General features: G+C 48.7%; 1 protein-coding gene across 1 annotated transcript; it reads left to right on the top strand.

Moving 5' to 3' along the window:
• On the top strand, positions 1 to 25,167 carry ANKRD53 (ankyrin repeat domain 53). The gene is made up of 6 exons (XM_005291506.2): positions 1 to 149; positions 5,617 to 5,779; positions 10,789 to 10,988; positions 11,790 to 11,954; positions 17,730 to 17,850; positions 24,484 to 25,167. The coding sequence occupies exons 1-6, from the start codon at positions 1 to 3 to the stop codon at positions 25,165 to 25,167; spliced, it is 1,482 nt and encodes a 493-aa protein (XP_005291563.2).
• The last annotated feature ends 2,613 nt before the right edge of the window (positions 25,168 to 27,780 follow it).

The following is a 27,780-nucleotide window of genomic DNA, read 5'->3' as shown; positions in this document are numbered from 1 at the left end:
ATGACTCATACAGCCGTGATCAAGAAGGCATTTAATAAAGATCTCAGCAGGCTCATCAGAGGGGTCCCGTACCAGGACAAACTCATTGTCCTTGAAGACTTTAATGCTGACACATGGAGCTGGGTGCGAGGCCATCACGGCATTGGAAGGTCAAACTCCAACAGCCAACTACTTCTGTCCAGTGTGCCCAGTTCAATCTTACTATTACCAACACAGTCTTCCAACAGGCCAACAAATATATAACAACAAGGATGCATCCTAGGTCAAAAGAATGGCATATGCTAGACTATGTATTTGTATGTTCTTTGATTTAGTTGGGGATTGGTCCTGCTTTGAGCAGAGGGTTGGACTAGATGACCTCCTGAGGTCCCTTCCAACCCTCATATTCTATGATTCTGTGACATTAAAGATGTGTATATCTCCCACTCTTTGAGAGGTGCGGAATGCTGGTCAGACCATCGGCTTGTGAGAAGTTTTGTGTCACTACACTTAGCAAAATACACCAGAAGACGCCTCAAACCTCTAGAGAAAATCAACGTGACTATCATGAAAGAGCCCGGTCCAGTTCTGGTGCCCACAATTCAAGAAGGATGCTGATAAATTGGAGAGGGTTCAGAGAAGGTCAGGCTTGACAAAGCCTTGGCTGGGATGATTTAGTTGAGGATTGTTCCTGCTTTGAGCAGGGGGTTGGACTAGATACCTCCTGAGGTCCCTTCCAACCCTGATATTCTATGATACCTATGAAGAGCCATGAGAATGATTAAAGGATTAGAAAACAAGCTTTATAGTGATAGAGTTGCCTGGTCTATTGATTATACTGATTGCTTAAGAATTCCTGGTTAACACTCTGAGGTTTGATAGGTTCTTGTCTTAAAATTAGGTGCAGTATTATTATAACCCCACTAGGCATGGTTGCAACACTCACATGTAGGAAATCACACTATATTTATAATAGTATGTATTAATACAGTTAGCAAGCTCACAAACACTCTAATCCAGCAAGGTAGACAGAGAGAATACAGAATGTAGATCTTTACCGTAACACAGAGACAGTTCGTGGGGAGGGGGGTGACATGATTACAATCTATAAGTACCTGCAGAGGAAACAAATATTTAATACTCTTCAGTCAAGCAGAGACATTTATAGCACACTCCAATGGCTGGAAGTTGAAGCTAGACAAATTGAGACTGGAAATAAGGGGTAAATTTTTAAAGGTGAGAGTAATTAACCATTGCAATAATTTACCAGGGATTTTCCAACACTGACCATTTTAAAATCAAGATTGGATGTGAAAACTAAAACATCTACTCTAAGAATTAGTGTGGGGCAGGTCTCTGGCCAGTATTATACAGGAGGTCAGACTAGATGATCACAATGGTCCCTTCTGGCCTCGGAATCCACAAATGGGTCTGTGGGCCAGCGAAGGCTGATGGGTTGTGAAAGCAGATAAGAAAAATCTGACAGCCGAAGCTCTCCTTAGAGCAAGCAGGCAGCAGCAGGCAGAGATCAGTATCTGACTGCAAACAGCCTGGGGAATGCCTACCCTGCAGGGCCTCTGCTCTTCCAGACCTTAAACCAGACTGGCACACGGTAGCCTTCCCCTAAGCCAGTGGTACGTGTACGCTGGGGGCAGGCAGAGCTCTTCTGGGGGGACATCAACTCATCCAGAGATTTGCCTAGCTTTACCACAGGCTACATCAAAAGCACTAGTGAAGTCAGTACAAACGAAAATTTCATACAGACACTGACTTGTTTATACTGCTCTCTATACGATACACTGACATGTAAGTACAAGATTTATATTCCAATTGATTTATTTTATAATCAGGTGGCAAAAATGAGAAAGTCAGCAAGTTTTCAGTACTACTGGGCTGGGACACTTTGGTATTTTTATGTCTGATTTTGTGAGCAAGTCGTTTTTAAGTGAGGTTAAATTTGGGGGTGCGCAGGACTAGTCAGACTCCTGAAAAGGGGCCCAGTGGTCTAGAAAGGTTGCGGACACTGCCCTAAACTGTGGAACATCCCAACCAAGAGCAATGACCCTGTCCCATGGGCTGCAGTTTCCTGCCTCTCTGCACTAGCAGTAGCGCAAGGACCCCAATGCGCTTAGACTTTACGGTCACAAGCCCAGTGAGGAGCATAGTCACCCACAGACCAGCCCCCCGCTTGGCAGAGGAGGGGGCCGGGGGAGTGTGGAGCCCCCCAGACTGGCCCCCCAGGGGAGAGGAAGGGACCGGGGGGGAGTGTGGACCCCCACAGACCAGGCCCACAAGGGATAGGAGGGAGTTGGGGGGGAATGTGGAGCCCCCAGACCGGACCCCCAAGGGAGAGGAGGGGGTTGGGGGAGAGTGCGGACCCCCACAGACCGGCCCCCCAAGGGAGAGGAGGGGGTCGGGAGGGAGTGAGGACCCCCACAGACTGGCCTCCCAAGAGTTAGGAGGTGGTTGGGGAAAGAGTGTGGCCCCCCACAGACCAGCCCCCCAAGGGAGAGGAGGGGGCCGGGGGGGAGTGCGGCCCCCATCAGGGCGGGGCTGCTAGGCTCTTACCATCAGCCAAACAGCACGCAGCCCCCCCTGCCCCTTTAACAGCGGGGCGGCCCCCCGGGATGAAGAGTTTGGGGTATGGGATGGGGATCGGTGCTGGGGCAGGGGGTTGGGGTGCAGGAGGGGGCAAGGGCTCCAGATGGGGGTGCGGGCTCTGGGGTGGGGCTGGGGATGAGGGGTTTGGGGTGTGGGATGGGGATCGGGGCTGGGGCAGGGGGTTGGGGTGCAGGAGGGGGCAAGGGCTCCGGCTGGGGGTGCGGGCTCTGGGGTGGGGCTGGGGATGAGGGGTTTGGGGTGTGGGATGGGGATCGGGGCTGGGGCAGGGGGGTGGGGTGTGGGAGGGGGCGAGGGCTCTGGCTGGGGATGCGGGCTGGGGATGAAGGGTTTGGGGTGCGGGATAGGGATCGGGGCTGGGGCAGGGGCAGAGGGTGGGCATCAGAGGGGCGGCCACATGACTCTGCACGTTGCCCATGCCTTCAGGCACCGCCCCCCTCAGCTCCCATTGGCTGTAGTTCCTGGCCAATGGGAGCAGCTGAGCTGGGGCAGGGCAGCGTGCAGAGTCCCCATGGCCGCCCCTGCACCTAGGAGCCGGAGGGAGATGCCGGCAGCTTCCCGGGAGCCACGTGGAGCTGGGTAGGGAGCCTTAGGGTGTTCCGGTCGAAAACCGGACACCTGGCAACCGGTGGGCTTGGGGGAGGTTTTGGGGCTGGGGGGTCGAGAGTAGGGGGTTGAGGGCAGCTGGGGGCTGTGGAGTTGGGGGTGAGTTTTCATGTGGGGCAAGTGGGGCATGCAGGGTTGAGTTGAGGGTGGGGTTGGGGGAGTCCTGACTAGGGGGTGAGGGCAGCTGGGGGGTGTGGGTTTGGGGTTGTGAGTTGGAGATGGGGTGGCTGGGGGTGTGAGTTGGGGATGTGGGGGTGTGAGCTGGGGGCCGGCTGGATGGTGGCTGTGGGTTTGGGGGTGTGAGTTGGGGATGGTGTGGTTGGGGGTGTGAGCTGGGGGATGGCTAGGTGGTGGCTGTGGGTTTGGGGGGGTGAGTTGGGGATGGTGTGGTTGGGGGTGTGAGCTGGGGGCCGGCTGGGTGGTGGCTGTGGGTTTGGGGGTGTGAGTTGGGGATGGTGTGGTTGGGGGTGTGAGCTGGGGGCCGGCTGGGTGGTGGCTGTGGGTTTGGGAGTGTGAGTTGGGGATGGTGTGGTTGGGGGTGTGAGCTGGAGGGTGGCTGGGGGTATGAGTTGGGTAGTGACTATGGATTTGGGGGTGTTAGTTGGGGAGGGGGTGGTTGGAGTGTGAGCTGGGGGGTGGCTGGGGGTGTGAGTTGGGTAGTGGCTGTGGGTTTGGGGGTGTGAGTTGGGGATGGTGTGGTTGGGGGTGTGAGCTGGGGGCCGGCTGGGTGGTGGCTGTGGGTTTGGGGGTGTGAGTTGGGGATGGTGTGGTTGGGGGTGTGAGCTGGGGGGTGGCTGGGGGTATGAGTTGGGTAGTGACTGTGGATTTGGGGGTGTTGGGGAGGGGGTGTTTGGGGTGTGTGTTTGGGACGGGAGTGGATTGGGGGGTTGCGTGCGGTGGGGGTTGGTTGAGGAGCTGGGGAACAGGCACTGTGAGGAAGCTGGGGATGGATGTGTGTAGGAGTTGGTGAGTCAGTGGGGTACTTCTGGGTCTGAGATATGCGGGTTAGCCTGTGGGTGGGTCTGGGGACTGTGATTGTGTAAGTGTGTCTGCGGGGTTGTGTGTTTACATATCACGAAGGTCCCGAATAAAGTTTCCCCTCCACCCACTTCCCAAAACTAACCTTTCCTGCTGTGAGATATTTCATCCTCTGTGCTTCAGGTGTTGGGGGGTCAGTAGACACCAAACCACCATATTTTTTCATGTCATTATTTATATTGCGCCCACACCCCAATTGTGTCTGACCCCTTTGCGCTAGGTGCTGTATAGCGAGCAAATGACAGGCTCTGAACCAAGGAGCTTAAAACCTAAAAGACAAGACCCAACAGACAGGTCAGCTAAGCCAGGTCCTGTGGCGCTTCAGACATTCAGTACATGATGTGTGGGATAACAATGTACCATTCATTTCTCTTCAGACCACACAGGTGTGCAGCAAGGAGAGACCTCAGGCCTTTAGATATCTATGTGGGGTTTCCGACCAATATGATAGTCTTCCCTTCCTGTCCCAAATTGTGTAGTGTTGCTGTGCATCGTTAGATCAGCTGCTGCCTTTCAAAGATGGCTGCATTTTCCCCTTCCACTGCCTCCACCACCCTCTCCAGATAAAAGGTCCATTCACGGGAAAGGGGCCAAGTGGAAGCACATCATTATCTCCCCTTTAGCCCCCTGGAAGAGGCCCCCAAAAGTTAATACATAGAATCATAGAATATCAGGGTTGGAAGGGATCTCAGGAGGTATCTAGTCCAACCCCCTGCTCAAAGCAGGACCAACCCCAACTAAATCATCCCAGCCAGGGCTTTGTCAAGCCTGCCCTTAAAAACCTCTAAGGAAGGAGATTCCACCACCTCCCTAGGTAACCCACTCCAGTGCTTCACCACCCTCCTAGTGAAACAGTGTTTCCTAATATCCAACCTGGACCTCCCTCACTGCAACTTGAGACCATTGCTCCTTGATCAGCCCCAGGCTCTCTGGAAGCTGTGGCAGTCAGAGGGTGAATCCCAAGTAACTGGAGAATGACTGGAAGCCAGCGCTATGGTTTTTCACTTGGGAGGAGACAACGTGCCCCTCCACTTGGTTAATTTTAAAAGTTATTGATTTCTAGTCACTTGGCACCTTTTTAAATTCAATTTAATTTGACGCAGGACACTTTGAGGTTAGAAGAAAACCTCTGTTGCTTTGTGTGCATCCGATATGGAGGACCTTGCCCTTCAAAGGAACTGGAGGGCTGAAGTCAGCTTAGGTGGAGATTAACATGGAACATATAAAGAATGATGACCTGCCCCTACTCATTAAACCAAGCTGCAGCCTAGTCCCCGCTCAGCTCAGTGACCACAATTCTAGGCCTTGTGCAGAAGTGAAGACGACGATGGGGCAGACGGAGTGACGGGTCTGTGTGTCTGTTTTCTCGTTTAGAGGCACTCCCAAATCGACCAGAGTCTGTAAGAAGTTTTATGGAGGGAAGTATGAGCATATGGCAGCCACCGTGGGAAACCTGCACTGGCTCCAGGAAAGTCTGCAAAAAGCTGAGTCGCCCAACCAAGCCGATATCAATGTAAATCCCATTTGTGAGGTGAACGTAATGCTGGTGAAAGGTGCCAGCAAACTGGGGAGAAGGGAGTTCAGGCTCCCCTGGTCCATTCAGTCCTTGGTTTCTCTGCCAAGAGTGACAACATGGGGCCCATTGTGATGGACAATTGTGATGCTGGTTTTGTGAGCTGGACACTTGTCTCTTAGCAACTGGTCTGAGACCCAAACTCATTGCACTGTGGCATCGGGGACTGAGCAGGGGAAGCTGCTGAGTTCTATTTCCCCATTAATACTCTCTGTGATCCTGGGCAAAACATTTGCCTTCTTTGTATCTCAGTTCCTCCCTCTGTAGAACTGGAATAATGCTTCCCTACCTCACCGGGTTGTTGCAATTAATGTTTGCACAGCACTTGGAAGATATAACTAAAAACGGTGTTTATAATCCAGTGATCTCAAACCCCCTTATAAAGATTAGAATAATTATCCACATTTTACAGATGGGGAAACCGAGGCACAATCAGGTGACGTATCTTGCCCAAGTGAGTACAGTAAGTCAGTAGCAGAGTTGGGACTAGAGCCCAGGTCACCTGATTCCACTGCCTGTGTGCAAGCTCCCTCACTGTTATGACAAGGCCACCAGACACACTTCAAAAGAGAGCTTTCGGCTTTGAACTAGCAACCTAGAGGCGAAAGGTTCGGTGTACTAATCCTTTGAATCAATGGCTCTCCACTTGTGCTCTGCAGAGCGTTGGCTGCTCACTGGGGCTCTGATCTAGCAGAGCATTCCCATTGAAGCCCCTTGCTTCCAGCGGCTAATTTTCTTTAAAACAGTTAAAAAATGCATAAATCCTTCGTTCTTCCAGGTGAACGACTGCTCCATAGCTGCCACGGGGATGTTATGGGATCCAGTAGGAGCGGAAGTGGTCTGTACAGCTATGAGTGAGAGGGGCAGTATTCCCAAGATAGTCTCTGTTAAGTTTTGATCTGCCTTTTAAGACGCTTGCTGTGAGCCACGCAGGCCTCAGTCCCATCGTTTGTCCTGCTTCCAATGACATCAAGGCTGGGTCTACACTACCTGCCTGAATCGGCGGGTAGAAATCGACCTCTCGGGGATCGATTTATCGCGTCCTGTCGGGACGCGACAATCGATCCCCGAATCGACGCTCTTACTCCACCAGCGGAGGTGGGAGTAAGCGCCGTCGACGGGAAGCCGCAGAGGTCGATTTTGCCACCGTCCTCACAGCGGGGTAAGTCGGCTGCGATACGTCGAATTCAGCTACGCTATTCACGTAGCTGAATTTGCGTATCTTAAATCGACCCCCCCTGTAGTGTAGATGTAGCCCAAGGAACTGTTATCTAATGGGAATTTATTCGGTGGCATCTGGGTGCTCAGCACCTCTGAAAAACCAGACTAGCTGTTTAGGGCCAGATTTTTAAAGAGATTTAGGCCCCTCCAGATGGAGACGGGAGCTGCATGGGATTTTCAAAAGCTCCTAGGTGCCTCATGCCCATGAGACTCAGTGAGACTTAGGTGTCTCGGTGCTTTTGAAAATCCTACCATGCACCTCTGAAAGGCACCTAAATACCTTTAAAAATCTGGCCCTTGGTGTCCAATGGTAGACACCCAAATTTGAAAATTGTATTTCTCCCAGAGCCCTGCCAAGCTGAACCCTACCATACCTGGTCAGAAATTCCCTATATGTGCAGAGGAATCTTTTTCTACTATGTTTACACAGTCAGCATGTCACAGAGAAGGGAAGTAATAGACTTCTATCCAGTTGAAGAGAGATGGCCAGCTCATAGAATGTCGCATTCAGCTCTGGGATCTTTATTGCCTGAAAAATGATATGTAAATTGGAGGGAATTAAGAGAAAAAGCAACCTAAACGACTAAGGGGCTAGCTGGATTGAGGAAATGTAAATAACTGATTCTGTATGGCTAAGAGACAACTCAGAGGGGAACATAACTGTGTGTCCATATTTGAAGGGTGTAATTACCAAAGAGGCAGAGGAATTGTTCAGGTAACTCAGGGGCTATAAATAGGAGAAATGGAATGGCATTGAGAAAGTCAGCCTAAATTCACCCATCAGGGAGGACTTCCTGACCGTCAAACCTGTAGACATTGAATTAAATCTCCCAAGAGAAGCCCCAGCACGTGAGACATAAACCAGGGATAGTCAATTATTTTTTTGTCAGGGCTCAAATTTCTTGGTCCATAGGTGTAGTCAAGGTCCAGACTCCGGAGCAAATAATATTTTACAAATAACAATAATAAGTAAATACGAAGATTTCGGGGTTCATTCAAAAGCGTCTGGTGGTCCGGATTCGGCCGTAGCCCACCTATTGACTATCCCTGCTCTAAACACTAGATTAGATGAGAAATACTAGAAAATAAACTGTAAGGGACAATCCAGCGGTGTCCAGGTTGCCGTGAGTTTAACACGGATTTCAGTGGGATTTGTGCTTGAAAATCAATGGCATACTACTGCCCCTCAAGCTGGATAATAAGACTTAATAGGTGGGGTTTTCCATATGAAGGTGCTGTGGTCTTTTTGCCCAAAGGACAGTTGAACCTCCTTGCTGTGGGAAGTGTTCTTCCCTCCGTGCTCCTGCCTGCCAAGGAGAACGTAACTGAAGGCGTTCTAGTCTTCATGGCAGTCACATTGAATTAGCCAGAAAGATTCTCTGGTTTGTTTCATGCCTGGCTTGATTGCAGTGTGCAATTCAAACACTGCACGTCTAGCAGTGGGGCTAGCCAGGGCCTGAGCGGAAGCCCGTTGACGTCACTGGAACGCTTTGCATTGACTTCACTGGGCTCTGGATCAGGCCCCTAGTGCGTAATGTCATTTCATGGAGAGACCTGGGTAGCTGCGTGTGACTGTTCGAAGCGAACCGCTTGGAGCTTGATCTCCATATCACAGGCTTGCTTACGAGTGAGTCCCACCGACAGCACTGCTGAACGGAAGGAGCTGGGAGGTAGCAGCTTTTTTGATCCGCTCTCATAGAATAAATGCAGAGTCATTTAGCTGAGAGCACAGTCCTATTAAGTGCTTCGTCCTTGGCCACCAAATGTTCCCACTGTGAAAATGAGTGCTTTTACAGCCCCGACGCCATTGTGACATTATCGCGGGAATAAACGGCACTCAGCCCAAGGCTGTGTTTGTCCCGAACGTCTGGGGACAAATAAAACAATTCAGCTTCGCTCTTGGGATCTTTGCTCATCAGCAGAAACCAGACAACACAATATGACTGCTTCATTAAAGGGCCTGACCCTGCCAAGGGCTTCCTGTGAGATGCCGAGTGTCCTCAGCTTCCATTGACTGGAGCTAAAGGTGGTCAACACCGTACGGGGTCGGGCCCTATTGTGAGAGGACAGAGGTAGCTTGTTAGGGCCTGCCCCTGTTTCCACTGAAGATATTGGAAAGATTCCAACTGACTTTGGAAGATCAGGATCATGCCCTTAATGCTCAAGAATCAATAACCATCCCCCTGCCTAACTGGCTGAATGTAAAACTTTTTAAAAGACACTGTCAGCGTAGGGCCTGATCCTGAGAAATGCTAGGCACCTGCGACCCCCATTGAAATAAATGGCAATTGCGGGGCTCAGCTCCACTCAGGACCAGACCCTTCGGTCCCCGATCCTGCAACTGGATCCATACAGACAGATCTCTGCACCTGTATGAAGCCCAAGTGGGGATCTGTGTGAGTGCACTGTTCTCCCCCACACAGGCCTAACTGCAAAATTGGGACATTAGCTTGGGGGTGACACAAATGAGGGGGAGTGGGTGGGTTTAAAAACCCTATGGAGAATAGAAATGTTTCAGGAAACAAAAAAACATAGTGAGGGGTATTTAAACATTGCCCTGCAGAGTGTCCTGCAAGTAAACAAATAGGCAGTGAAGTGAAATTGAATGGACACAAGTGGAACTGATGGGTCTACTTTCACTGGCTCAGAAAGATGAAAAGTAAATCTGGAGTTTTATTTTGTCGTTCTTTCCGTTTCAGTAAGCTAAGGTATTTAAAGTAACACCTGAAAAGACAGGCATCTTAAATAATATAGAGTTTCATGTTGAGTATCTACCTTTAATTCTTTAGTAAACTGACATCTTTTCTTAATGTGTGTTTTCTCCATGTATCAGCCCCCCAAACTTGGCAACATTTCTGGGTGCTTCAGAAACAAGAGGAAATTTGGGTATTTTTAGGACTATTTTTGTAAACTACTGATTTCTAGGGTTAATACTATGCATGTAGTGTCACACCTGTAATGAAATAATGCCTCTATACATGTCAGTGTGTAACACATCAGCCTAGTACATGTGATCATCATGCCCTCTAGTGGTTGTCCTGAGTAATTATAATAACCTTCTACGTCTTCACAATTAGAGGTTTCAGAGTAGCAGCCGTGTTAGTCTGTATCCGCAAAAAGAAGAACAGGAGTACTTGTGGCAACTTAGAGACTAACAAATTTATTAGAGCATAAGCTTTCGTGGACTACAGCCCACTTCTTCGGATGCGAAGAAGTGGGCTGTAGTCCACAAAAGCTTATGCTCTAATAAATTTGTTAGTCTCTAAGGTGCCACAAGTACTCCTGTTCTTCTTTTCACAATTAGAAGCAGTTTGGTGCAGGTGGTAAAGACGTGTGTGTCAGTGTTGACCGTGGCCACAGCAAAGTATAAAGACATACACACACACACATATCTTGTTACATTTCAGATACTGTTTCTGTTGCAACCCTACATTCTCAATTACTTCCAATCACAAGTCCTCTAAATAAATACATAAAAAACATACACCACCACACCAAGAAGGTAGGAAAATATTATTAGCCCCATTTTACAGAGGGAGAAACTGAGGCACAGAAAGGCAATGTGACTCTCCCAACGTCACAGAAGGAGTTACTGTCAGAGCCAAAATTAGAATCCAGGAAGAGCTTTTGTGCTCAGAACACTAGCCCACACTTCTCTGGTATGAAAAGCGTCCCCATTCGAGTGGATTAGTTAGAGGACAAGTCTGACAAGAAACATTTAGAATTGTCCTTTGCCGTTTCCTCCCTGCTAGGGCTTCTCAGCCATCCATCTAGCAGCTCTACACGGCCGGCTGGAGTGCCTGAAACTGGTAGTCGAAAAGTTTGAGGTTGATGTGAACTTGGCCAGTCTGACAGGATGGACACCCATTCACCTGGTGATGAACAAGGAGAGTGGCCCCAGGGCATTGGAGTGTTTGCAGTACCTCATTGGAAAGGGGGCAGACATCAATGTGTGAGTGATGGCTTGAGACTCCGTAACTTTTTACCTCATCTTAATGGGGTTTTTTCCCTTTTAATTTGTGTGGCTTTAATGCCCTTTAAAGATGCTGGCTTGGCAGCCCTGGAGGCTGAAGTCCTGTGTTGATTCTCAGAATAGGTATAGCACAGGAAGTTGTCCTGTAAATTTCCAGCACTCCATCATAAGGTACCTCAATCCTGACCTGAAGGGAGGAGCGAAAAGTTGAGTCTCCATGATCCATTCTTCCTTTGCTCTCTCTGCTACATCTGCCACTGAGGAGGCCTATTCGGATGGGGATTCCTATCAGCTAGGAACAGTCAGTCGCTTCCCATCCCATATAGGCCACCCAAAAAGGGATTTCCAGTCACTAGCAATGTGACCCGCATTAAAACCAGAGCCTCTGCGTGAGAGGCACTCTGCCTCATTGCCAGTCCTGAGCCAGCCATCCACCTGGACTGAGTTGATACTTGGAGCCACCAACGTGAAAAGAGTTTGGTTGTAATTAGAAGAGATTCACTTGCAGGCCTGGCCAAAATTCTCCCTATCCAAACTCTGTTAAAAAAAATAAAGGGCTTGAGGATTTTCTTGTCTTCAGAGGCTGGGGAAGAGTCTTCCAAAAGAAGTGGTGGAAGCCCACCACTGGGGACCTTGAAATCTAGGCCAAACAAAGCTCCAGAAAGCAGTAGAACACAATCCTGTAGTGGCGGGGGATGGACTGGAGGGGACCTGTCGTTGTCTTTCCTCTCCGACCACCATAATCGGGACTAGAATTCGGAATGACAGTCTGTTTTTCAGTCAGAACCAGGGCGGAACGTCGCCACTTCACAAGGCAGCCAGTGAAGGACGCCTCAACTGCATCATTGAACTGGTTGAGGCTGGAGCTGATGTCCATGCCAAGGACGCAGAGGGGCAGCAGCCCATTGACCTCTGCAGGATATGGGCCCACAGGAGCTGTGCTAGGTGAGCACTGTACACCAAATGATGACTGATTCAGAGTTTCCAGCTACAGTACTCGTTAATAGAATCGTAGAATATCAGGATTGGAAGAGACCTCAGGAGGTATCTAGTCCAACCCCCTGCTCAGAGTAGGACCAACCCCATAAGAACGTACATAAGAATGGCCATACTGGGTCAGACCAAAGGTCCATCCAGTCCAGTATCCTGTCTACCGACAGTGGCCAATGCCAGGTGCCCCAGAGGGAGTGGACCTAACAGGCAATGATCAAGTGATCTCTCTCCTGCCATCTATCTCCACCCTCTGACAAACCTGACAAACAGAGGCTAGGGACACCATTCCTTACCCATCCTGGCTAATAGCCATTAATGGACTTAACCTCCATGAATTTATCCAGTTCTCTTTTAAACTCTGTTATAGTCCTAGCCTTCACAACCTCCTCAGGTAAGGAGTTCCACAAGTTCACTGTGCGCTGTGTGAAGAAGAACTTCCTTGTATTTGTTTTAAACCTGCTGCCCATTAATTTCATTTGATGACCCCTAGTTCTTGTATTATGGGAACAAGTAAATAACTTTTCCTTATCCACTTTCTCCACATCACTCATGATTTTATATACCTCTATCATATCCCCCCTTAGTCTCCTCTTTTCCAAGCTGAAGAGTCCTAGCCTCTTTAATCTCTCCTCATTTGGGACCCATTCCAAACCCCGAATCATTTTAGTTGCCCTTCTCTGAAGCTTTTCTAGTGCCAGTATATCGTTTTTGAGATGAGAAGATCACTCCAACTAAATCAGTCAAGCCGTGCCTGAAAAACCTTACAAATACAGCTAAGGTGCAACCAGTTGTGGATTTAACGATGGGAACTGATAACCAGCAGTGGGAAAATAAACACATTTGTAGGAGAAATCAACAGTTCCCTCCGCAGCTCTCCATGCCACTAGTACTTAAACATGGGGGAGCCTGCTGGGGGTGACAGTGGAGTAAAACCACTAGCGACAGCCGCACCGACGCCACATCTACCCTAAAACCCAGTGGCAGCGTAGCTACATGGCACAGTGCAATGCAGGCTGCCTCCACCCTGCAGGGCGGAGCTACACCTGGCAGTGAAAGGCTCTGGCACGGGGGATGCAGTGGGGAGAGGCTTCGGCAGCTCCCAGCTCAGCCTTTCCCTGCTGCCAGAGTCTTTCCCGGCAGCAGGGGGAAGGCTAAATATAGCAGTGTAGAGGACTGGGCCGTAGAGAGCCGTGTAGGGTCTGTACGTGGGTACATCCCCACCCCTTTTAAACCAGTCTTTACTCTGTTCACCTATTGCACGCCTCATGGATTACACTGCTTAGGGTGACCAGGTGTCCCGATTTTATAGGGACAGTCCCGATATTTGGGTCTTTTTCTTGTATAGACTCCTATTATCCCCCACCCCCGTCCCGATTTTTCACACTTGCTGTCTGGTCACTGCCGTCCATACCTGGGCTGGGGAGGACGCTCTCTATGTACACTAACCCCCACCCAAGGAAGCATGCAATGGAGAGTATCCCTATCATGGACGTGTGCTGTACACGCTGCCTCAGGCAGCCATTTCAGTGAACACTGCGTCAGCTCGGCAGCAGCTCCCACTGCTCCAGGGTTGCGCCTTTGCTCGGCTCTGCCAGGGTAATTATATTTTGAGTCCTGACATGCCACACTTCCTGCTGTTCCCATCCAGGTTTTGCCACCTCTCACTCCAGTTATGGTAAAACCAGTCTTAAGTGACCAAGGGCAGACAAATCAGTTGCATAATAGAAGATCATCTATGAAGGGTGGAGCGAAATGGTTGGGGATATTTGCAGACAAAAAAAAAATGTACTCAAGATAGTTAAGTTCAAGACTGACTGCGAAGGGCTACAAAGGGATCTCACTAAACTAGGTGACTGGGCAACAAAATGGCAGGTAAAATTCAGTGTTGATAAGTGCAAAGTAATGCACATTGGAAAGAATAATCCCAACTCTACATTCAAAATGATGGGGTCTAAATTCGCTGTTACCACTTAAGAAAAAAGATCTTGGAGTCATTGTGGACAGGGCCAACGAGAGAGGGGGGGAAGCCAGTACAAATTACCGGGGTCCGGAAGGGGGCCCGGCTCCCATCGGCCCTGTTTAGCTGGTCCACCCTTGCTGCGGGGCCCGAAACATTTTTTTCACCGGGGCCTGAACCTGCTCTCGGCGGCCCTGATTGTGGATAGTTCTTTGGAAACATCCAATGCGCAGCAGCGGCAGTCAAAAAAGCGAACTGAATGTTAGGAACCATTAGGAAAGGGACAGATAATCAAACAGAAAATATCATCATGTCACTATAAATCCATGGTACTTTGAATATTGCATGCCGTTCCGGTCGCCCCATCTCAAAAAAGATATATTTGAATTATACAGAGAAGGGCAACAAAAATGATTAGGGGTATGCAACAACTTCTGTATGAGGCGAGATTAAAAAGACTGGGAGTGTTCATTTTAGAAGAGAGATGACTGAAAGGGGATATGATAAAGGTCTATAAAATCATGAATGGTGTGGGGAAAGTTTTATTTACCCCTTCACGTAGCATGAGAACTAGGGATCATCCAATGAAATTAACAGGCAGCAGGATTAAGACAAACAGAAAGAAGTACTTCTTCACACAATGCGCCATTAACCTGTGGAACTCATTGCCAGGGGATGCTGTGAAGACCAAAAGTATAACTGGGTTCAAATATAAATTAGATAAGTTCATGGAGGACAAGTCTATCAATGTCTATTAGCCAAGATGGATGCAACCCCATGCTCTGGGTGTCCCTAAACCTCTGACTGTCAGACGCTGGGACCGGACGATAAGGGATGGATCACTCAATAACTGCCCTGTTCTGTTCATTCCCTCGGAAGCATCTGGCACTAGCCACTATCAGAAGACAGGATACTAGGCTAGATAGACCTTTGGTCTGCCCCACTATGGCCATTCTTATGGTCTCTAAAGACAGGAGGTTGCCTGATAAGGGTGGACAGTTCCTTTGTAATTAAGCCTTGCAAGACCCTTGTACCATAGGGTAGTATTGGATTAAGAGATTTTAAGGCCAGAAGGGATCCTTTAGTCTGACCTGTCCAATGCAGGCTAGAAACTGTCACACAGCGGTTCCTTCATCTAGCTCATCAATTGTGGTTGAGCTATAGCACATCTTTCCGAAATAAAACCAGTCTTGACGTAAAAACAGCAAGTACTGGACAGTGGACTATGTCCCTAGGTAAAGTGTTCCAATGGTTTCTTACCCTCGCTGTTCAAAATCAGTGCCTGATTTCTAGTCTGTCTGGCTCGCTTCAGCCATTGAGCATATTATGACATTTTCTACTAGATTAAAGGGCAGTCTGCCTTCAAGATAATATTACTGCTGTACTCAAATGTCCCAGCGGAACTAGGAAATGCTACCAAATGCATTTGATATAAGCCACCCTACAAGAAAATGCATGAGAGAGAAATATCCTTTTTTGAAACCAGACCAAGGGGCAAATCTTCTTTGCTTTACCCAAAGGAGACGCTCCAATGACTTCAGTGGGACTAAGCCTTCGGGTAGGGCAGGCAGGGCTGGTCCTGTTCTAACAGCTTTGGGTTTTAGGGTTTTAGATTTGTTTGTGGTATTAAACCTCCACAGATGAAATTACTTAAAAACCAAAACAAACCACCCGAAGCCTTAAGTTCCAAGTACTGAGCCTTTCTCATCCGGCTCTGTATTGCTGATCATAGAATCATGGAATCGTAGGACTGGAAGGGACCTCGAGAGGTCATCGAGTCCAGTCCCCTGCACTCATGGCAGGACTAAGGATTATCTAGACCAGAGGTCTCAAAAACCCGGCCTGTGGAGTTATTTCTTGTGGCCGCCAAGCTCCCCTCCCCCGCCATACCCCCTCACCCCCAGCACACCGCATCCCCACGCCTCAGCCTACCTCCAGGTGCTTCCTGCCGCAAAACAGCTGTTTGGCGGCGCTTAGCGCTTTCTAGGAGGGAGGAGGGAGGAGCGGGGAGACGCGCGCTCAGGGGATGAGGCGGGGCAGGGGCGGGCATGTGGGGAAGGGTTGGAATAGGGGCAGGGAGGGGGCGGAGTTGGGGTGGGGACTTTGGGGAAGGGGCTAGAATGGGGACTGGGAAGAAGTGGGGCAGGGGCAGGGCCTCATTGAAGGGGTGGAATGGGGGCGGGGCCAAGGGCAGCGGATGGAGGGTGGTCAGTGATGTGGCTCTCGAGCCAATGTACTAGTCCTCATGTGGCCCTCGTGGTCATTTGAGTATGAGATCCCTGATCTAGACCATCCCTGACAGGTGATTGTCTAACCTGCTCTTAAAAATCCCCAATGATGGAGATTCCACAACCTCTCTGGGCAATTTATTCCAGTGCTTAACCACCCTGACAATTAAGAAGTTTTTCCTAATGTCCAACCTAAACCTCCCTTGCTGTAATTTAAGCCCATTGCTTCTTGTCCTATCCTCAGAGATTAACAAGAACAATTTTTCACCCTCCTCCTTGTAACAACCTTTCATGTACTTGAAAACTGTTATCATGTCCCCCTTCAGTCATCTCTTTTCCAGACTAATCAAACCCAATTTTTTCAATCTTCCCTCATAGGTCATGTTTTCTAGACCTTTAAATCATTTTTGTTGCTCTTCTCTAGACTTTCTCCACATCTTTCCTGAAATGTGGTGCCCAGAACTGCACACAATACTCCAGTTGAGGCCTAATCAGTGCAGAGTAGAGTGGAAGAATTACTTCTCATCTCTTGCTTACAAAACTCCTGCTAATACATCCCAGAATGATGTTTGCTTTTTTTGCAATAGTGTTAAACTGTTGACTCATATTTAGCTTGTGATCCACTGTGACCCCCAAATCCCTTTCTGCAGTACTCCTTCCTAGGCAGTCATTTCCCAGTTTGTATGTGTGCAACTGATTGTTCCTGCCTAAATGGAGTACTTTGTATTTGTCCTTATTGAATTTACTTCAGACCATTTCTTCAGTTTGTCCGGATCATTTTGAATTTTAATTCTCTCCTCCAAAGTACTTGCAACCCCTCCCAGCTTGGTATCATCTGCAAACTTTAGAAGTGTACTCTCTGTGCCATTATCTAAATCATTGATGAAGATATTGAACAGAACCGGATCCAAGACCGATCCCTGTGGGACCCCACCAGGGCCGGCTCCAGGGTTTTGGCCGCCCCAAGCAGCCAAAAAAAAAAAAAAAAAAAGCTGCAATCGCGATTGTGATCTGCGGTGGCAATTCGTCGGGAGGTCCTTCGCTCCGAGCGGGAGTGAGGGACCGTCCGTCGAATTGCCGCCGAATAGCTGGACGTGCCGCCCCTCTCCGGAGCAGCCGCCCCAAGCACCTGCTTGCCAGGCTGGACCCCACTTGTTATGCCCTTCCCTTGCAGCTTGTCTGTGAACCACTGATAACTACTCTCTGTGAAGGGCTTTCCAATCAGTTATGCACCCACTTATAGTAACTCCATCTATGTTATATTTCTCTGGTTTGTTTACGAGAAGGTCATGCGAGACAGATCAAAAGCCTTACTAAAGGGAAGATATACCATATCTACCACTTTCCCCCATCCACAAGGCTTGTTACCCTGTCAAAGAAAGCTATCAGGTTGGTTTGACACGATTTGTTCTTGACAAATCCATGTTGACTGTTACTTATCACCTTATTGTCTTCTAGGTGTTTGCAAATTGATTGCTTGATTATTTGCTCCTTTAACTCTCTGGGTACTGAAGTTAAGCTGACCGGTCTGTAATTCTCCAGGTACCTGAGTGATGCCATGTGGAAAACAGACAAGCGCAATTTTGCTCGCGAAATGCACAAACTGAACCAAATCAAAAGTGAATGTCAGCGCTCCGAACAAAACTTCTGGAAGATAGATAAGGTAAGATCACCACAGCTGTAGCACCGGCAGAGCCAGGGCCTCTCCTGACCATTTTTGGTTTCTAGTTAAAATAAAAGGTCTTTTGCTGGCCTTGTTGCCAACTAGCAACCTACAAGGTAGTTAAGGGTGGAAAAGACTATTAATGCCCAACTAGTTCAGCCCCTCAGCAGCACTGGTTCTTGTGAGAACTTCTCCAGCGCTCCAGGTGTTAAAGCACTCAATTGTGAGGGCCCCTACCCCTTGGCAAACTGTGCCCCAGCCCACTGAATCTGAGGGCAAGTCTACACTACAAAATGAAGTCTATCTCAGTTATGTCGGCATACAGCCACCACAGTAATTAAGTTCCTTTTGCATGTCCACGCTACGTTCCTGGTGTCGGCGGTGCGCGTCCTCACCAGAAGCGCCTGCACCGATTGAACTCGGTGTGGGGCATTGTGGGACGGCTTCTGAAAGGTAGCAACAGTTGATGTAAGCAACCCAGTGTCCACGCTGATGTTGCGTCGACCTAACTACATTGACCTAAGCGCTCCGCCTCTCGCGGAGGTGGAGTTATGAAGGTGGTGTAGTGTGCGAGTTAAATCAGTGGGAGCGACATTTTAGTGTGGATGCTTCCAGAGTTAGGTCCACGTAAGCTGCCGTATGTCGACCTAACAGTGTAGTGTAGACAAGGCCTAAGCTGGAAGAGACTTCTTAGGTCACCCCCAGGGTAGGATGGTTCCCTGTTTTACCGTGTCCGTTTCTAAATATGTTTCCTGCCCTTCTGCTGCCTAACAAATCTCATTGTCTGGAACCTTTTCCTGTTACTCAGTTGAAGTTTCCCCTTTCCTGATCTCATTCCATTGCTCCTCATTTTACCCGTTCACTACCAGAATAATTCTTCCTCCTTGTTCATTAGTCACTCCAAAGACTCACAAAAACAGGGCCTGAAGGAGTGTGAGAGCTGTGCAGATATGCTTGTCTCAGTGTTCATATGTAGCTGAGGCTACATCTCCCTGCAAGCGAGGGGCATGATCTCCCTGCTACCGCTAGTAGAATAGCAGTGTGTGGTGGCAGTGGAGGCCCAGCTTAGCCGTGGTCAGTACCCCCAGGTGGGTTCGTACTCAGCACGGCTGAGCTGCGCTTCCACTGCCACTACTCGTGCCACACTGCTGTGTACGTGTGCGAGCTTGATGAGAGCTAGCAGGAGTGTGTGCACACGAGCAGGGACTCACATCCCTCGCTCGGCGGGTAGAGTTCTCCTGAGACACCAGGTGGCGCACTCCGCCTCAGGAGGGAGGATGTAGCTTGCTTCATTCAGCCAGGATGCCTCAGTCCCCTGTTAGGCAGAAGCACCGACTCCGTCCCGTCCACTAGCCCAGTACTCCTTGTCCCCCTAGGGTGTGAGCAATAATGCAAGAGTGGGATGAGCCGCTTGGCTCAAGGTGGAGCTGCATGCCACTAGCCAAACCCACCCCGGAACAGCCAACAGCTATTTCCCCCCCACACACAGGTTTGGTTTCAGCCAGTGGGCATTTTCCAATGAAAAAAACCAACATTTAGTCAAACAATTCCCCGTCAGCTCTACATAGCATGCAGGGGGGAGCTGCACTTTGCCTGCCCCTGCTCTGTAAGAATCCATGCCAAATCAATTTGCATAGAGATGTCACCTGGCCTCGCTGAGAGTCAGATTCGAGGATGAAAGTTAGTCATGGGCTTAATTGCGTTATGAGTGAATCATGCCCCCGGGGCCACAACCCATGAGCAAAGCTGCAGCTGCTGTCTTCTGACTACAGGCTAGCCTGGTTATAGGGATATACTGTCGAAATCTGTCCAGTCAGCTCAATATCAGAGAGATCTTCTGTCAAAGGGATGCTGTGCCTGTCAGGAAGCTGATGGACTCAGTAACTTAACAGGTCTGTTTCACCCTGGCCTCAGAGGTCTGGCTAGCTTTTCGGCCGCTTCTCAGGACTGTCGTTTACTCTGTACGACACCCAGCGCAAAGCGTAGGTCCTCTCCTTACAGATTCATAGATTCCAAGGCCAGAAGGGACCACTGTGGTAGCCGGACCTAGTCGGACCTACTGTGTAACACAGCCCAGAGAACTCCCCAAAATAATTCCCAGAGCCGAGCTTTTTAGAGAAACATCCCAGCTCGATTTAAACATTGTCAGGGACAGAGGCTCCACCGCAACCCCCAAATCTTTTTCAGCGTCACTGCTTCCCAGTGACAGTCCCCCATCCTGTAAATATGGCCTGCATTCTTTGGTCCTAGATTCATAGATTCATAGATTCTAGGACTGGAAGGGACCTCGAGAGGTCATCGAGTCCAGTCCCCTGCCCTCATTTGTATACATTTATATTTAGCAGTATGAAAATGTGTATCGTTTGCTTGCGCCCAGTTTACCAAATGATCCAGATCGCACTAAATCAGTGATCTGTCCTCTCTATTTACCACTCCCCTAATTTGTATCATCTGCAAACTTTATTAATATGATGATTTTATGTTTTCTTCCAAGTCATTGATAATAACGTTGAATAGCCTAGGGCCAAGAAACATCCCGTGGGACCTCAGTGGATACATATCCACTCGGTGATAATTCCCCATTTACAGTCACATTTGGAGATCTGTCACTTAGCCAGTTTTTCATCCATTTAATGTGGGCCATGTTAAGTTTATAGAATTATAGTTTTTTTAATCAAAATGGCATGCAGTGTCAAGTCAAAGGCTTTGCAGAAGTCTAAGTCTATTACATCAGCACTGTTACTTTTATCAACCAACTTGTAATCTCGTAAAGAAAATCAAGTTAGTTAGATAGGATCTCTTTTCTATAAGCCCATGCTGAGTTGCATTAATTACATTACTCTCCTTGAATTCTTTATTAATCAAGTCTTGTATCAGCCACTCCATTATCTTGCTCAAGATCGATGTCAGGCTAACAGGCCTAAAATTACTTGAGTCGTCCCATTTACTCTTTCTAAAAATTGGCACAACATTCACTTTCTTCCAGTCTTCCCCTGTGCTCCAAGACTTATTGAAAATCAACATTGACGGTTCGGCAAGCTCCTCGGCCTGCTCTTTTAAAACTCTTGGATGCCAGTTATCTGGACCTGCTGATTTAACAATATCTAGCTTGAGTAGCTTCTGTTTAACATCCTCCAGATGAAGTGGAAAGAATGTTAACATCACCATATGGTGAGACTGCACCATCTGTTTTCCCTCCAAATACAGAACAGAAATATTTATTGAATGGCTTGTGCCTTTTCTGCATTATTATTGATAACTCTACCCTGTCCACCTAGTGATGGGCCAATTCCATGGTCAGGATTCTTTTTGTTTCTAGTATTTTTTAAAAACATACTTATTGTCCTTAACTCTGCTGGCCCTAGATTTCACCTTAGTGGGGCAGCAGAACTAGTTGATGACATCAAGAAGGCAGAGGTGTTTAATGCCTGTTTTGCTTGAGTCTTCACTAAAAAGGTAAATGGTGGCCAGATAATATGAACTATGTTGACTAACAAGAGGGAAGGAACCCAAGCCAAAATAGGGAAAGGAGAGATTAAAGAACATTGAGATAAATTAGATGTATGAAAGTAAGCAGGGCCTGAAGAAATTCATCCTAGGGTACTACAGGAACTAACTGAAGCAATCTCAGAGTCATTAGCAATGATCTTTGAGAACTCATGGAGGACAGATGAAGACCCAGAGAACTGGACAAGTGCAAACATAGTACTTATTAAAAGGGGGAACAAAGAAAACCCAGACGGACTGTAGATCAGTCCGTCTAACTTCAATACCTGAAACAATGCTAAACAAATGATTAAACAGTCATTCTGTACGCACCTAGAGGATAACAGAGTTATAGGGAATAGCCAATAGGCATTTGTCAAGAACAAATCATGCCAAACAACCCTAATTTCCTCCTTTGACGGGGTTACTGGCCTAGTGGATGGGCGAAGCAGTAGATGTGATATAGCTTGATTTTAGTAAGGCTTTTCACACAGTCCCACGTGATAGTCTCGTATGCAAACAAGGGAAATGGGGTTAGATGAAATTACTGTAAGGTGGGTGCACAACTGGTTCAAAGACCGACTCAAAGAGTAGTTATCAATGGTTCGCTGTCACACTAGTGGCATCATTTCATTAATGACTTGGTTAATGGAGTGGAGAGCATGCTTCTAAAATTTGTGGATGATCCCAAGATGGATCACTTTGGAGGACAGGATTAGAGTTCAAAATGACCTTGACAAATTAGAAAATTTGACTGAAATCAACATGCTGAAATTCAATAAAGACCGTGCAAAGTACTTCATTTAGGAAGGAAAAATCGAATGCACAACAACAAACTGGGGAATAACGGGCTAGGTGGCAGTCCTGCTGAAAAGAGTCTGGGGGTTAGAGTGGATCATACATTGAATATGAGCCAACGGTGTGATGCAGCTGCAAAAAAGGCTAATGTCATTCTGGGGGTGGTAACAGGAATGTTTTTTGTAAGACACAGGAGGTAATTGTCCCGCTGTGCTCGGCACTGGTGAGGCCTCAGCTGGAGCGCAGTGTCCAATTCTGGGTGTCACACTTGAGGAAAGATGTGGATAAATTGGAGAGAGTCCAGAGGAGAGCAAGAAACATGAGAAAAGGTTTCGAAAACCTGACCGATGAGGAAAGGTTAAAAAAACTGGGCATGTGTAGGCTTGAGAAAAAAAGGAGTGGGAGGAACGGGGGGAACCTCGTAACAGTCTTCATGTTAAGGGCTGTTATAAAGCGGATGGCGCTCAATTGTTCTCTGTGTCCACTGAAGGTAGGACAAGAAGTAACGGGCAGTGAGTGAGACTTAGGTAGATTGTAGGAAAAGCTTTCCAACTCTTAAGTGAGGTCAGCTCTGGATCAGGTGGCCGAGGGAGGTCGTGGAATCCCCATCACTGGAGGTTTTGAAGAACAGGTTGGACAAACCCGTCAGGGATGATCTAGGTGTACTTGGGCCTACCTCAGCGCGCAGAGCTGGACTTGATGACCCCTTCCAGCCCTACCTGTCTATGATTCTATAATAGTACCATCAGCAAGAGCATGCATTGGGAGGGGAGAGGGATAGCTCAGTGGTTTGAGCATTGGCCTGCTAAACCCAAGGTTGTGAGTTCAATCCTTGAGGGGGCCATTTAGGGATCTGGGGCAAAACCAGTATTTGGTCCTGCTAGTGAAGGTAGGGGGCTGGACTCGATGACCTTTCAGGATTCCTTCCAGCTCTATGAGATAGAGGGCTGCAGAACAACAGCATCCGGGTCAGATGCTGTGTTTCTGTGGAGGGAAGAATGGCCCAGTGGTAGGGCCCAGACCTGGATGTGGTTCAATTTCCTGCTCTGCCATGAACTTCCTGTGTGACCTTGGACAAGTCACTTAGCCCCTCAGTTCTCCAGCGGAGGATAATAATGCTTCTCTGCCTCACATGGAGGTTGTGAGGATAAATACATGCAAGATTATGAAGCGCTTTGATCTATAGAAGAAATAGGGGTTATGATGTTTATATTGTCAATGGCATTTTAATGCTTTAAGCTGTTTGAGGGACCACAACAATGCTAAGATCTCATCTCCTCACGGTATGTCCACCGGGCAGGAGAAAGACCCAGGCTATGGGGTACCTTTTCTCATGGCATTTTGGACCTCGTGCTGAGACATTAAAAACCTGTGAAAATGTAAATACAAATCAGTGAATCACAAAGCCCACGGCCCAACCCTGCACCTCAACTGCTACCCTAGTGACAGCCAAGCCATTTCTTTGGACTCAGATCTGGTCATGAGTGTTAAAAATCCTCTCGAGCGGGAGTTGTTCTAGCCTCATCTGCGTAGGCAGCCAGAGGGAAGCCCTTAGCGCAGATCCTGCTGAGGTATTTGCCTACTTTCACCTGGGCTGCACTTGACTTTTTAGACACACTACTCATTTTGCCCCCCTGCAATGCATTGCCCCAGGGTGGAATGCAGCAGCTGCTTCCGAGCACATGCTGACAGGACCCGAGAGTTCAGAACAGGAATTGAACACTCTGCCCCCAGGAAACCACAGGGGGAATTTTTAGGTAGGCAAAATATTAACATGAGCTGGAATGTGGCCAGAACTCAGGACACTGAATTAACATTACATCTAAGGAAGAAGGCAGCTGCAGCATCACGGGGTCTTCGAGTAGCGTGTCATTCAGCACTGATTCGGAGGAAAGACCTCCCCCTACCAAATAACGTTTAGAAACCACCTGCCAGGCTTTCTGGCTCCTTAACACGTTTTAACCTACTATGGCTGTTTAATCTAATATGACTGTTCTCAGTGGTGGCAGATAACAGAACAAGGAGCAATGGTCTCAAGTTGCAGTGGGGGAGGTCCAGGTTGGATATTAGGAAACACTATTTCACTAGGAGGGTGGTGAAGCACTGGAGTGGGTTATATAGGGAGGTGGTGGAATCTCCTTCCTTAGAGGTTTTTAAGGCCCGGCCTGACAAAGCCCTGGCTGGGATGATTTAGTTGGGGTTAGTCCTGCTTTGAGCAGGGGGTTGGACTAGATACCTCCTGAGGTCCCTTCCAACCCTGACATTCTCTGATTCTATGGCCTGGTCTGGGTGACGAATGTTCGATCTAATGACACAGGATTGACTTGGTTCTGTGTGTGTTTATTACAGAGGGAGCAGGAACTCTTGAATACAATGGCATTTTCTCACTGGCTTAGAATGAAGCAGCAACAGCAGTTCCCTGACTCTGCTAAAAGGATGCATTTTCCCGAGGACAGAGCGAAGCTGGACGCTGTCCCCAAGAAGGAAGTGGCCGAACCACCTCCTGGAGAAAAGAAAATCAGCGTACCTGCCAAGCCGAGGGCTAAAGTTAAAGGGGAACCTCGTTTATCTGCCCCTGCTCAGCCCCCCACTGGGAAATCACAGCGCGCTTGGAATGCCAGCGTCAATCCATCCTCCCCTCTGGTGACAGACATATTCCGACCTACAACAGTCCGGCTGGGCACCGACCCCGAGGCCTGTGGGGATCATGACTTCAGCTCCTTCTTGTTTCTCTCCAAGGACTCGCACGGACAGCTGGTGATCGAAATGGCTTACAATGGCAGACTCTCCCCCGTCCCCAACCTGCCCTATGAAGTGATCGAGAGGAGCCTGTATCCCCACACTCGGCCCATCAGAGTAACGATGCCGCAGGGATTTAAACCCTCGCATATCTTCGATGTGAAAAGGAAGCGTCTCCCGAGCCTGGAGCACAGGTGGACGGACCAAATGGCTGTGAGCTTGCGGGAAACTCTGGACCCAGCATTCCGAGCTACGCTAAAGGCTCACCGCTCTGCAATCAACTACGGCGGCTAGAACTTCCATCCGCAAAACCAGGGCTTCATCCTGCGAGGCGCTGAGCACCTCCAACTCCCACTGAGGTCAGTGAGGAGTGGAGGGTGCTCAGCGCCTCAATGGATCAGCCCTTATGCGGATATCCTCCCCCCACTTCCATGCTGCCTTCTTCTGACTCTTGGCTTTTTAATATTCCGCTTAAAAGGGCTTTGATTGGCATAACCCAGCTGTGACTTACTGAGCTGGAGCAGATAAGGAGTCGGTATCACTAACCCCTGAAGTGCCTTATGATCATAAGAGAACTAGCCAGGGAAAAACTCGCTCAAAGAGATCAGCCTTGCCCTTTAAACTAGGACGTGCATTAAACCTACTGCTCTTCTGGGCTAAAGTCTTGTGTCTCTGCTCACTCATACAACAGAATTCGGGTGTTTTGGGATTACTGGGCTGTGGTCTCCAGAACCTCACTTCTTCCACCAGACCCGTAACTAGGCCACAGCAGCACAGGACCTGATGGGGAAGACAGGCCACAGAGCGCCAATGACTTGGTGCCCAACAAATTCTGAGCTCTCCTACAAAGCCCAAGACCCACATGCGCTCTCTGCTTCTTGGCACCACGTTGGCAGTGGGGTATGGGCCCTGGCTAAGCCTTCCTTCGGAGTATCCATCGTGCCCAGGGATTAAAGAGAGCCCACGCAGACCTGGGCCCTGATTTCTCTGGTGTCACCACCTCAGGTTTCATTTTCAAATGTAGTCTCTAACCCTTCTGGTTGCCAGCTGAGAGCTGATGCGGTATTGCCTGCCAGAAGGGGCAAACAGTTTGAAGCAGAACTGGAAGCTGCTCCGTTTGTCTCCATGCCGTGTTAACTCTGAAGCCTACTAATCACATCTCTGCATTGTTAATCTTAGAGTTAAAATATCCAGCTGAGGTGCCGAATCCAGGGTTGGTTTGTTTTTTTAATAGTGGCAGATATTAGGGGGACAATCATAGGATTGTAGGACTGGAAGGGCCCTTGAGGGGTCTAGTCCATTCCCCCGCACCCATGGCAAGACTAAGCACGATGTAGATCAGTGGTGGACAACCTGTGGCCTGTCAGGGTAATCCACTGGCCATCCGCAGGCACGGCCGCCCACAGCTCCCACTGGCCGCGGTTTGCTGTTCCAGGCCAATGAGAGCTGTGGGAAGCAGCACAGGCCGCCGGGACATGCTGGCCGCCGCTTCCCACAGCTCCCCTTGGCCAGTAACGGCAAACCGCAGCAACTGGGAGCTATGGGCGGCCGGTCAATGTAAACAAACTGTCTCACGGCCCACCAGCAGATTACCCTGACGGGTCGCGTGCAGCCTGTGGGCTGAGGTTGCCCACCACTGATGTAGATCATCCCTGACAGGTGTTTGTCTAACCTGCTCTTAAAACCTCCAATGGCAGAGATTCCACAACCTCCCTGGGCAATTTATTCCAGGATGTCAAGGTGGAGAATAAAATTCAAGCACCACTGCACCTCCCAAAATGTTATATCAGGCCCTGCACCACAGAGGGAAGGAGGAAAGAGGGAGGTCCTACAGGACTTCGCTCATGACCCTCCTGGTAACTATGATGGTATACCCAGGTCCTCACACAGGGTAGTTTTCACAGGGTAGACTGGACAGTTGGGCAAACACACTAGCCAGTTCTTGGCTTGTCAAAAAATTAGACGAGTCCCATCTTTCCCCCACCCTGTACTTCACTGCAAGCTGAACCTAGCTTCTGCAGTAAGATCCCTACAGCAGCTTCATCCAAATTAAACATGGAGGTTATTGAATAAATATGAAAAAATAAGTCAGCAAATTGGAGATGGGTAAACCGAGGCAAAGAGCACATGTCTTGCTCAAGCCCCCGAGTCAAAGTCAGAACCCAGGAGTTCTTCACACCCGGTCCTGTAGAGGTGTTCCCTCATTTTGCTCTTCAGGGTTTAACCTCTGCATTCGGGTGGCAGGGCTGATTCATGCATCTTTAACCATATGAGTTAAGAGACAAACAACTGAATCAATGTAACTCCCAAGTGCGGATGCAGATTAAAGGTGTTTCTCAGTATAGCTGATTCTCGTAATTAGATCGGCACCTTTGTAGTGGTCTAACTCCATCCACTCTAAGAGCTTGCGCTGATGAAACTGAATCAGTTTCTAAACCAGTAGTTAAATCAGCCCAAGCGCTGTACAGATCGGTCTTAATTAAGAACCTCAGCCTGCACTCCTCCGCACCTTTCCTCCTGCAGTTTAGCTGCTCAGGGCCAGGGTTTGCAGGTGGATCCATGTGGATAGACCCTGTGCCCACATGGGCCCAGCTGAAGTCAATGGACCTTTACACACCATGTGAGTTCACCTGCTTGGATCCAGATAATAGATTTTAAGGCCAGAAGGAACCATTTGATCACCTAATCTGACCTCCTAATAACTCGGGCTTGGCTGAGGCATCTTGAAGAAAGCCCTCCAAGCTGGATTTACAGATCAAGAGGTGGAGAATCCCCCACTTCCCTTGAGAGTTTATGGTTAATCACTTTCCCTCCCCCAGTTTGCACCTTATTTCCCATTGGAATTTGTCAGGCTTTAACTTCCAGGCATTAGTTCTTGTTCTGTCTTTCTCTGCTAGATTAACAAGC

This window comes from Chrysemys picta, chromosome 5, assembly GCF_011386835.1.
Source record: "Chrysemys picta bellii isolate R12L10 chromosome 5, ASM1138683v2, whole genome shotgun sequence".
Classification (NCBI taxonomy): domain Eukaryota; kingdom Metazoa; phylum Chordata; order Testudines; family Emydidae; genus Chrysemys; species Chrysemys picta.
Note: the sequence above shows the minus strand (reverse complement) of the source record. Positions and strands in the feature narration are given on the sequence as shown.

Bases quoted from the DNA above. Each gene is read 5' to 3' on its own strand.
- ANKRD53 (XM_005291506.2), top strand. From the start codon at position 1: ATGACTCATACAGCCGTGATCAAGAAGGCATTTAATAAAGATCTCAGC. The intron at 5,780-10,788 runs GTAATGCTGGTG...CCTCCCTGCTAG, and splicing joins ATCCCATTTGTGAGGTGAAC to GGCTTCTCAGCCATCCATCT. The intron at 10,989-11,789 runs GTGAGTGATGGC...TCTGTTTTTCAG, and splicing joins AAGGGGGCAGACATCAATGT to TCAGAACCAGGGCGGAACGT.